Source organism: Orcinus orca, chromosome 1, assembly GCF_937001465.1.
Source record: "Orcinus orca chromosome 1, mOrcOrc1.1, whole genome shotgun sequence".
NCBI classification, from domain to species: Eukaryota; Metazoa; Chordata; class Mammalia; order Artiodactyla; family Delphinidae; genus Orcinus; species Orcinus orca.
The window spans coordinates 160,424,493-160,436,773 of NC_064559.1; the positions used below are offsets into that span (position 1 = coordinate 160,424,493).

Sequence of the window (12,281 nt, forward strand, 5' to 3'; positions counted from 1 at the left end):
AGTTTAAAAGTATATATTCTGCTTTAGGCTGGTATCCATTTGTATTTCATTATAAGAGCATATTAAAAATGATGTCTTGGACTTTTAACTGTCTATAGCACAGCACATCTGTCACCCCAGTTCATCCTGACAATCTACCTATGAGAGTGTGTAGAGCAAAGTATTATTCCAACAGACACAGGAGTCCAGGCCCAGAAAAGCTGGTAATATAGGTGATCCTGGGTATGATTTCCTACTTTTACTTTTTAAATCTTTTTTTATTGCAAGTCATCTTAAACCCCTCAATAGGAAAGGCTGTCCTAGGTTATACAGTTAGTTTTTGAAAAAGCCTCAGTTTCAGACATACTGTTGGGATACTGAACATCTGTACTTAATACTCTGTTGTGATGTTTCTCCTCGCTAAAGTTGAGCTCTAATAAACTGACAAAGATAACCAGGATCCAACCATCCTGTGGTTTTAATTTCTAAGAAAGCACAGAATTTATGAAATATACTTTTGCTCTAAATTTTTATCCAGGGGTAATCCAATTTTAGACACCCCCTCCTTCCACCCACAAGCTGGTTTCTGAAGAGAAGTTCTACCTTCTCTCTCAGACTTAAAACACCAGAATGATATTCCTACTAAACAGCTTAGAAGTCACTCACTCCAAAAAAATCTTACCTGAGGCTCCGCATCTGGACCCAAATCCCTCCCAAGTCTCTTGTGGCACCTATGTGCACCCCTGTCCCAGTGTTGTCAGTGTGAGCTACCCGTTTCCCAGCTGTCTCCTGCAATAAATCCCACATGTCTTTAGAGCAGGGATGAATCATCTTTGTATCCCCAGGGGCTAACACAGTCCTTGGCACATGACGGATACTCAATATATGAAGGATGAATAAATGAATGAAAGAAGGTAGTTATCAAAGATGAATGTTAAGGAAGAGGGGCTACAGCACTCTTGGTATCTTTTCCCTCCCATACACTCTTGGGCCTCTCCACTCCCTCACTTATTGTAGCGATTGGAAGTAGACACTGGACGTGACTCGTCCCACCCCTTCCTCTCCTCTTTCCCTTAGGGAGACAGGTGCTGCCAGGAAGCACAGAGCCACCTGGACCTCCATCAGCTCTACACAGGAGGGCAGCCCCCTCCCATGGGAAGGCCTGCGGTGGTCCTGCACTGCCAGCGACTGGGTGGGTTTGTTTGTGTTTCAGCATTAGGAAGCACATTCGCCTGTAGCTAAAAAATAAATTTCCTAATAGTAGAGGTTATAGTCTAGTCTTCCATCTGATTTTTTTTCTTGTATTTTATTTATCAATTAGTTCAGGAATTGGGGCATGGAAGAGGATTTGTTTTGCAGGGGTTCTTAAATCTCTTCCCAATGTGGACTGGTAGGCTTTGAGATTTTTAACTTGAGAGGCTTCTCTTATGCTATAAATGACCGGTTTCCCAGAATATCACTGTCTTAACAATAAAGTAGAAGATGGTCAGGTGATAATTGCTGTGAAACAACATATGACTGTGAATTCAGCAAACCCCAGAAAAGACCAAAAAGGCTAAGATTTATGATGATAAAAACCTTTCTATACCATCAGTAGGACCCTTTGTTTTGTCTACATTCCTAGAATTCTAGGATTCAAAAAGTAAGTTTCAAATTATTATGTAAATATCAAACTTTGGGTCCCCTTTCCTGATATTCTCTTTCCAAAAATCTCTAAACACTGTGCTAATGAACATGCAATCATAACCGGATCTGCCCAGACCCCCTCCACACTTCTTCCCATCGTGTTGAAAGAATGCTTGAGGCTGGGCACAAGAGGACCATGGGTATCTTTTTATACAAGGCATTAGAGCCAATCCATGGAGTGGAGTCCAGGGAAGGGACCCAAAGGTATCAACCTGATTGAGGGATTGAGTAGCTTCTACATGTCCTACAGGAATATTTTTTCATTAGCCAAGCCCAGAGGCTTCCACTAGGTAAGAGTTTTGGCAGATAATAAAATGCTCCAATTTATTTGGTGGTAGTGCTTATCGTGGCTGATTTCACATAACCCTGCCAGCTAGGTATTATCACCCACGTTCTACAGATGAGGAAACTGGGGTTGGTAGAGAAATAGAGCTAGCAGTGTGAAAGGTGAGGGTTAGAGCCCCTATCCTTTAGACTTCAACAGCTAGCTGCCCAGGGTATTTCCACTCGTCCACAGTGCCTCAGAAAAGCCCCATCCCCGTTACTGGAAAATGCACTACAGATGCATGAGACATTGATAGTGGAGGTGAGGATATGTCTACACAGAATAAAAAGAACATTAAACAAAGCTTTTTGAGGGTTCTGCCAATGTCCTGAACATACAGAGAGAAGATGAACAGAAAAGTGGTACCCAGAGGCATGTACAGAGCACAGTTTAAGCACATGGCTGCCGATGTGTAAGTCAACATCCCCAGTGACTAGATCTAAATAGAGTTTGGAGATGATTATTTCTCTGACTCCTTTGAAGATGTTACATGAATACACAATAAGCAGGACAGGCCTATGAGCTTCTGCTTCTCAGAAGCTTCTTTTCTAAGCTGAGCTTCCAAGATGCTTAGAACAAGCCTAGTTTGCTTCCTATGTCACTAGACACTCAAGAGTTTTCTCCTTTGTTGAAAAGTGTTGAACCCCCTCTTACCAAGAGAGGTAAGCCTCCCCAGAATTGGCCCTAGACCCTCAATCTTTTTGCTATGAAACCAGAATCCATGCACAGGGCCACTCACTGCTACATGTGTTATCAAAGTGAATACGTACTAGATAGCCCAAAGCTCATCCACGCCCAAGAGAGATCTAGACATTTGGGATTCAGTGCCACCAAAATTAAATCCAATGAACACAGTGTCACAATGTCACAGTGTCACAAGAGGCTCATTTTTTCTCCTTGGCTCCTTCCGTCCTGTACTCGTGTCCCCAGTGCTGAGAAGTCTGAATCATCCTTCATCCTTCACTATATTCATCCAAGTGGTTGTCCAATCCCAAAGCTTATGTCGATAAGACGTTTCTTCTTGTGCTCTCCTCCATTCAACTTCTATAACTGCTGCTCAAGTTCTTGATCTTAACACTTCTTTCGTGGTCTACGCTCATCTTTTCCTCAGTAGATTCCTTGCATTCAGCCTCACCTCCTTGAAGACCTCCTCTCCTTAGGGGCACTGTCACAGTTCCCATTCTTTCCTGTGCTTTGATCTCTCTGTAAAGCTTTAGAGAAGGTGGTCATCACACCCCCGTCAAGGTCAGGTAGTCCAACCATCACCTGGGAACTCTGCCTCCAGCTGTCACTCTTTTAGTCATTGTTTCAGGTACTAAGAAAAGCCAAATTTATGTGTTTAAGCTACTTCTATTCCCTGTCATCTTTAAAATATCAGGAGAGCTGTTCTCCCTCTAATTCATCAAGTAATGATTCCCATTATTCCAAAAGGTTTTGAAATCCTATACTGTCTGATCACATGTTCCCATACTTTTCAGAGACAAGCCAAGATTTCTTTTATCTTTCCTTCCAGTTTCATCTTCCATCTCCTCCCTCTGCCAAGCCTAGCCATGCAGCTGCCATGGCTACTGGCTCTGACCTTCTGCCAGGCTCTTATTCTTCGCGAATGTTCAACGTACACACCTTTGAATTGGTTACTTTGATCTAAACTTTTTTTCTATTTGATGGATGAGTTGCATTAACCTTGGTACCTCATCACATGCATTTCTCTTGGATTGTAAGTTACTGGAAGGCAGGGCTCTAAGAAGCATGAGGAACTCTTTCTAATAAGAATCCATAAAAGTAGATGCTGTTTGATGATCATGAGGATAGCATTCAAAGCCACTCAAATAATAGGCAAAATTTAATACTTCATATCTTGACTTCAGCCCTTGGCATGTAGTTACACCATTTCATCCACCCAAACACCCAGTCATTTCCACACCTGATGTGGTTGGTAGCACCCTAGAGTGCTGTTTGCTCTGACCTGGTCTTGGTTCTACAAACTCATGCTACAGCCATCGCTGGGGATCGTGTCTTTCACTGAAGCCTATGCAGTGAGGGGCCAGGCGTAGGTGTGCATTCACGTGTGCAGAGCACGACCGGCGACCGGCGCCGCATCTCAGCCATACTTACTTGGTGAGGTGGGGGACGCTGCACCTCCTTCCGCTGACGTGGTCGGAGGCTTTGTGTCTGGCACCGGCAGAGGCACAGGCCTGGCCATCGGTGGTGGCGGCGGTGGTGGCAACATGGGGGTGGGGAGGAATGGGTTGTGCACTTTGCCTTGGCTACTCCCGTTGGGCTGCCAGGGTGGGAACCAAACAAAACACGCACAAGAGAAAGAAGACATAGACAGAACCATTAGCCGCTTCGGAAAACAAAAGATTCCTTAGGCACCTTTCACGTAAATTACTAAGTATTCTAGCTACTTGAATTCTTCCATAAGAGCATATGGATGAAGAGCTGTGGGTTGTTCTTAAGGCATTCCACAAAAGTACAGTCTTAGGCACACATGCTCAATGCACCCTAAGCTTACCTCTTGAACTACTCTGACCTTCTTTGCATCTGATTCTAGAAAATGACCTGCCAACTTTTGCTTGGTATGTTTTGATTCTGTATTAACTGTGACTTTTGTCATCATTCTCATGATTATTGAATACTGATTTAATATATAAGTGTTTTATAGATTGTGGAATTATTCCATCACGTCTGTTTATACAGATATAACAAAGTTTCCTAAATATGCATTTGAGATTAAAAAAATATTTTATTTTCACTCTTCAAAGTTGATATTATATAACATTTAATAAATATGTTAAGTGAACATAAAAAATTTCTTTCACATATTGTATAACATCAGGCACAGAAACTTTAGAATTCAGCTGTCAAAATTCTGCTAAGGAAAAATATCACTTCTAATTTTGATTTAAATTATATAAGCATATGCCTTAAGAGTCATATTTATCTGGCTGCCTGATGTTAGAACAACCAAGTAACAGCTCTTTAACAAAAGAAAAGTTTCCTTCTGAAGAAAGCAATAAAATCCATTTATTTTTGAGTTTTTCGAAACAGTCCTGTGAAGGACCTGCCTTAAACCCTATAAAATTCTGATCAAAATGCAAAACTGGTCATTTGATAGTTATATGGGATGATGTCAGGACTATTAAAAAGGAGTTAGAAATTTTAAAAGTCAGATGCTTGATGCTGGTGATCACTTCAGTTTTCCATGGCTTCCCAAGTGGCCTTTCTGCCTCTGGTCTTCAGTGACACTATTCAACCAACAATAACAGCTCTTATTTAGGCTCTAGTCCTGAATCAAAATTCAGTTGCTGGCCCAGGCTTTTAAGTTTAAGCTTAGTAATTCTGCAGAGGAAGTATCACTGCCTCATCAACATTCACTTATATATTTAGTATTGTTCCTCAAAGACAATCTCATCTGACAGTCAGAATGTTGTGCTTTCTTGCCAAAAAACTTGCCTGTGTGTCATTTCTGAGTGGGCTAAAAGTCCACAAGTGAATGCTTTAGAATAAGCCAAGCAAATGAATACACAAGCAAAAAGAAAAAAGGGTCCATATTGATTTGTTGTCTAGACAGAAATGTATCTGCTAACACATCACCAGACATTAGTCAAAGCTGCCTGTTCTGTCTCAGATATGCAGAATCAGGTATTTCTTCGAGGGAAGAAAATCGGTGATAGGGTCGTGTGATATAATATTCTAAATTAGGCAATAATAATTATGGCCCATCTGTGGCTTCATTACAGTTATTAGGAGAAAAGGAAAAATCACATTTGGCTTTATGCTGGTCATTATTTCCAATTCATTGTTATTATTATTAGCCTTGGGATATAGCTCTCCATTGCAAACATTTGGTTCTATATTTGAAATAAAATTTGTGATTTTAAAAAATCACTTTTACATTAGGAATATTGTTTCAAATTGTGATTTGGTTTATTTGAGAAAAAATGAAAACCTCCATTCGAAACTACTGAATACTATTCAGCTTTATACAAAGATAAGTGGGAAAGATAACTACTTGCAGAAATAACAAACTATAATAAACTACTTCTAGAATCTTGAGTTCAAGTACTGGTCAACTTGATGTAAAGTGTTAGAGGACTATTTTTTTAAAATATCAACTTAGTTGATCTGAAACATCTGTGCCCCCTCCTCCCCCTACCTCTCCCTACCACCCAAAATCATTATTTCAAACTATTTGGTCTTTCTATTTTGTTAACTGCGTGAGCCCTTGGGTTAGTATGCATGAGGTGGAATTATCTGCCCACAGACCTTAGAAGGTTACACAGTTCACCCTTGAGATGATTTATATCCATAAACTTGACAGTTGCGAAGTTAACACAAACACTGTTTTTAAACCCTGGCCAATCCCTCTTAGAGTAAGTTAACTTTCCCACAATCTAGAATAAATATGACATTTGCCTGCAGTCAGTCAACACAACATCAGAGCACAACGTCATATGGTCATAAGGTCTTCCCTTGTTATTTTTACGTTCGGTTAATATTTCTAAAAAATTGAAAAAAAAAAAAAAAAAAGAAGTTTCCTTACATTGAGGAACCCCACCTGTCCAGCCTGCTGACCAGCATCAGGGCAGACAAGTTGGACAAACTCTTTCAGCGTCTCCTGAGGGTGATAGCGGATGGCTGGGTGGGAGAAGTAAGGCCCAGGCTGCTGGATGATGGGTGATGTTGGAAAATGAAGAGTTGATGGTGTCGCATGTGGACTTGCTGTAGGAAAAGAAAACATCAGCGTTAATAAGAGAAAGACTTGTTTTGCCACAGCTTTTAAACTGGATTCAACTTCCTTTTAAAATTTCTTCTCCTGACCCAATTCCTAGTAACTGCTCGTGTGACAGCATTTAACACTGGAGAGGTCTGATAGATTTTCTTCCTTAAAGCTCTAAGACAAACATGGAGGCTAGATTAGGGTAGAGTTTCAAGCTGTCTTTCTATTTTCAGTGGACATGAGTTATAAAGGCATTAATAATCCTTGGTGAAGCTGAAGATTATTCATTACCTTAAGAGCCTTTTTAATGAAGCAGGCAATAAAAAATGTATTTGGTAGATTAGACCTGATTTAACTGACATTACATATGACAAATTCTAGTTTGCACATATGGATCCCCTTTCATGCTGAGATTTCCATAGACAATAATTCATTGTTAAATCTCTTATACTCCTTTCAAGGAAATTTCTAGGGACTAATTCAGGATGAAATTTTTTGAAGTCTGTAGTAAATGATCACTTAATGAACCCATGCAATTTGGGTGCCTCACTTTACATAGAAGGTTTATGTTGCCTTTTTTTTTGGCCATTACAAAAGCCAAACTCAGAAATGCATAGATGTTAGTTATAGCAGGGGAACCCAGAGGCTGAGTAGGTAGGCAGTGACCCCTGCTAAATTGTTGGCCCTCTGCTCATACAAACTGATGAAAGGCTCAGACAACCATCATTCCCTTATATTTGAACCCTGCTGAGTTTCACTGATACAGGAAGAAGATTACATTAGATTTAAAAAACATATGTGAGGTGCTTAATAATTTTTCCTGGGAAGATTTCTGCCCTTGAAGTGGAAGAGTGATTCGTGAAGCCTGCTGAAGGGTAAGAACAGCACATGGGAAGGGCTGAAGACACTCAAACCAAGTAACGCCGAGATGGCGGCTCTCACTCCCCAATGAGGGCCAGAAAAACAACTGCCAAGTAAAAGCAGATGAGAGTATTTATTTTTCCTTTACTTTTTGCAGTTTAAATCTTTAAACTCAAGAAGGCCCTGCAAAGAGAAAACAAAGGAATACCCAAATATTTGGAAAGTAAGACTTTCCTAATATTGAGGGTGACTCATAAAACGAAGAACAACTAAGTGAGACTGGCCACACTTTCTACCACCATCCCATCTGTCAAAAAAGGATGCATCTCTATTGATCCCCGGACACGGGATTTTTGTTCCCTACTGTATCTGTAGGACTGGAGCATTTTCTGACTAATAATTAGAGTGGCTAGGACTCTGAGGTTCAGAATGGCATCTGTAGTTTTTAAAGAGTAGAAATAGGGGTTTGGAGTGGAAACAAGAGTCCAGTCCATACGTTGCAGATGACCTGATGGGATCCTTTCATTCATGCAACCTTTAACCTATCCAAAAATATTCCAAGGCTCCTACTATGGGCTTGGGATACAACACTGAGACAATACAAAGTTTTGTCTTCAATCACATAATTGAGGGCATCTTGAATATAACCCATTCGAACTAGAATTCTTGTCACCTTCCACCCCTCATACTGGCTCTTCTGTCTTCTCCATATTAGTAAATAGCTTTTCCATCCATTTAATGATTCACTGTCATATCCCTCGAACAGTGTCTGGCACTCAGTAAATATTTGTTGATGGTACAATGAATGATTAAATATATGAGTGGTACAGAAATTAATAAAGTAACCATACAAATAAATGTAAACTTAAAAAAATATTTTTAACCTGGCAAACAGCCAGAGAGCTTGTAGAAAAACTGGTAAAACTTCGGGCTTCATACACTGAATGGTAAGTCTTGGAATCCATTACTGTCTGAGTTAAAATCTGCAGCTAAAAAGTTAAATGGCTCTGGTCATCTCTTACTTTGCAAATTGTGCTTTAAAGAACCCAAGGAATTTTTTCATCTAATATGGTATGGTCATCTTTGCTGGTAGCAAGAAGCTTTGACCCAGTGCCGTGCATTTGACCGAATAGTTTCTAGTTAGAGCTGGAATGTGGCATCTCCCAAATGAGGCTGGGAATGTACTGAGCACAACAAAATGATACACTCAACTTTTACAGCATGTCAAACACAAAGGTGGCAACTCCATTGTCAAGAGTCCCCAGGAAGCAGACCTTAATGATAAAGTGGCAATGCTTCAGGTGCTCAATGGAAAGTGATGAATGATTGTGAGATTATGAAATTGTGGTGGCCAGCAGAGAATGCTGCCCAAGGGAAAAAATTCACTTGAGCAAAGACTAGACAGATAAAAGTTAGAGAAACCTGACAGAGGAAATAATTCAACAGGACCGTGGAATCCCTCCCTTAATTGTTAATAAGCATCCTTGCCCTCCTGTTGTTGCTGCTATTGTTAAATATGTAAAAGAAAATCATTAACAACTTGAATGTAGACCTTAGTTTCTTTATTACATTTTACTAAAAACAATTTATTCACCTTTTTCCTGTGTCATAGAGTTTATTTTAACATAGACCTAAGAACACATGGTACTATATGGAGTTAATTCCACAATGGTTGATTTATAAGGATCAATTAATTCTTAATTAATACCAGGAAATCATTTCGCCTGTAGATTCACATTAGACAACTGCTGAGTCTGCACTGCAAAGGGTCATCCTTCACAAACCCTACTTTCTCATGCCTTGGACATTCTGGTTCAGCCATTAGTCCACTGTGGAACTGCATATAAATCATTCAAGATCCTGAGCGTTAATTTCTTCAAACAGAAAACAGTTGTGTTACAGACATCACAAAGTACTCTTAAATATTAGTAAATACCCACTATTTCTCTGGATAACCTGCTAGCAGCACTCTTTTCCTGAACAATGAGACTGCATTGGGTTCTTCCATTGCTCTAAAGCTCAGACTTAAGATTTCAGCCATGTCTAAATTTGGTTTTCCTCCTTCCCTATTTCTTGTTTTCTCCCTTTTATCTTGGATTAGATGTTTTCAGTGTGCCTAAGTTTTTGTCCAAGTAGTTGCAAATTATTTTAGAAAGTGTCACTGGGGTTAAATCAGTCAACAAATCATTCAATCAGCAAAATTCATTAAATGTATTTTGAGATGGTCAGCTCAGGCCCTAGAGAAGAGAAAATACCATTGTGAATCTGGCATGGTGCTAATGCAATGCAGAAAAAATGGTATGAGTCCAAATTTTTGACGCAGAAAAACATCTCTTATGGATGTGTGTGTGTGAGTAGTTGACACAATAAAAAATTATAGCACATTATGTAAATGCATATTTAGATCCTTTAAAATGTGCATTATTTACTTGAGAGTCAATAAAGGCTTTTCTCAAGTGGTTACAGTTTATTGCAATGCATCCATCTGTATCCAGGCTGATGTTAATACAATTTTGTGTATTAAAAGGCACTACAAAATTGGCTGCTTCTGGGGTCTAATACCTTAGGCCAGGAGCAGCAGAAAGTGTCAGAAACACTCCATTCTGGATGGATCTCACTACTAGTTTAAACTTTAACCAGAGGCCAAACTAGTTTCAAACAATTGCTTGGGCTTTTCACAAAGAATACCAGTAGGATGGGAAGGAAGGAAATTTGATCAGGTTTCTTTGGCTGGAATGGCCCTGCCTACACATTCTGAACAAAGTAGCCACAGTTAAAGAAGCAGAGACCCAGAATTTCCCAAAGCTGTAGGCTCAGTTATTTATTGCAAAATGATCATATTACTGGATACTTAAAAACAAGAAAGCAGGTCAGTCAGGTTGGTTTACCTGTTTGCACACCACCCACCCACCACCCCACACAGTGGCCCCGATTATTTAAAGGACTCTCCTGGTTTTAGCTTGAAAGAGAAAACGTTTAAAATTCAATGTGATTGAGTATATATATTTTTAACTTAAAAAAATTCTTCCTTCTTTAAGGCAGAATTGATTAAGACTGGGGAAGGAGAAGGTCAAGGTCATTACTGTTTTATTGTGTAAGTTGAGAGACTTTTTGTGGTCCAACAATTGATTCTCGGTCTGAGAGTCCACTATAGGGAGGAGGCTTTATGGACACATTTCTAGCTCAAAGAAGAGAAATATGCTCTTCTATTTAGCCCTGACATTGCCTTAATTCCTTTATTTCTTGTCCATGAACCACTGCAGACTCTCACGGACTGGACAGAGACTTGGATTCTTTTCATGTTAGCTTTTGCTTTCCGGCACCAGCCCTTAGATCCTAGTCTCTCTTTTATAGGAGGCTCCAAAGATAAGCTTTCAAGAGAGCAGTGCAAACAATAAAATCTAATCCTCCTTCAGGTGCAGCGTGCTCTTAAGACAGCGTTACACACAGCCTTCTTCCCTCACAGAATGAATGACCACTCCCAAGCCCTGGCACTTGCGAAACTTCAGTCTTACTGTTAATTGACACTGTCTGTGGCAACAGGTGAGATTCCAAAATGTTTGTTTCACTCTGTTAGCACCATTAGAAGAAAAAGCTACTCATCTGTCTTCAGTGGTAGGATGTTTAGACAAAAATAACCATTTCCATAAAGTACAAGGTGGCATTAAGAACTCCTGACTACTCGAATTTAAAAGTAAAGATTTTAATAAGGCAGAGCTCTAAAAGGAGCAGAAAGTGGAAGAAAAAAATTGTGCTTAAAAAAAAAAGCCTTCTATAAGGGCAAACAGAACCTGAGTTGTTTGGGTTGTCAACTACTATGCAGTTTGCTTCTTCTGAAATTCAAAACCACAATATATAACAACATGATAGCCTACCTAAAGCTGAGAAATCTATCTTAATGGTCCATGGCTATAATTTATAAATCATGCATGAGTCAGACCTGCCATTTATGAAAGCCTAGAAGTTTGGAGTTATGGGATTTATTTTAACAGAGACACAAGGAACGAGGAATTGGCAATGGTTTTCAAGCCTTTGGGAGGTGGAACCTTTTCTAAATAACAAACCTGTGACTCAAGCCAAGGTTTTCAAAACATATAGAACGCATCTTTAACATCACTGAGACGCATGCAAAAGAACCTGGGTATGTCCAATAAGAGAAATATATGACATCACATGACTTGCAAAACACCAGTATTTTTATATTATTGCTACCAAACAAAGTAACTTGCTGTTACAGTAGATTTCCAAGATAACTGATATATTCTATTCCATTTGAGTTAAGGTAGAGGTTCAGGGTAGAGATCAAATTCCAATATTTTTTGGTCTGTTTTTAACCAAAAAAAAAAAAAAAAAAAAAAAATAGAGAGAGGGGTGAGGGGCAGGCCAAGGTCTTTTAAAATTTTAATTTAGATCAATTTTAGCTCTTGAAAGACTTTTCTTGCTCAAATGCCCTGGTTTATAGTCTAGACCAGGGGTTGGCAAACATTTTCTGTAAAGGCCATAGAGGACACAGTTTAGGTTTTGAAGGCCTTATGGTTTTTGCTGCAATTACTTGACTCTGCCACTAAACGCAGGAGCAGCCATACATATTACATAAACAAATCAGTGTAGCCATGTTCCAATACAATTTTATTTTAAAAAACAGGAAGAGGGCTAGATTTGACTGGTGGGCCATAGTTTGATGGCCCCTGGTATAGACCCACATAA

General features: G+C 39.5%; 1 protein-coding gene across 10 annotated transcripts in view; it reads right to left on the bottom strand.

The window, feature by feature from the left end:
- Nucleotides 1–12,281, bottom strand: part of NFIA (nuclear factor I A) — a 398,082-nt gene that overhangs the window by 58,696 nt on the left and 327,105 nt on the right. For 7 of the 10 annotated variants that reach the window (XM_049697061.1, XM_049697054.1, XM_049697058.1 and 4 more), the window contains 2 exons: nucleotides 6,537–6,715; nucleotides 4,106–4,271 (listed from right to left, as the gene is read on the bottom strand). In XM_049697061.1, the coding sequence (XP_049553018.1) occupies nucleotides 4,106–4,271; nucleotides 6,537–6,715 (345 nt within the window). The remainder of the gene's footprint in view (nucleotides 1–4,105; nucleotides 4,272–6,536; nucleotides 6,716–12,281) is intronic. The other 3 variants (XM_049697059.1, XM_049697052.1, XM_033409025.2) reach the window with 1 other exon arrangement.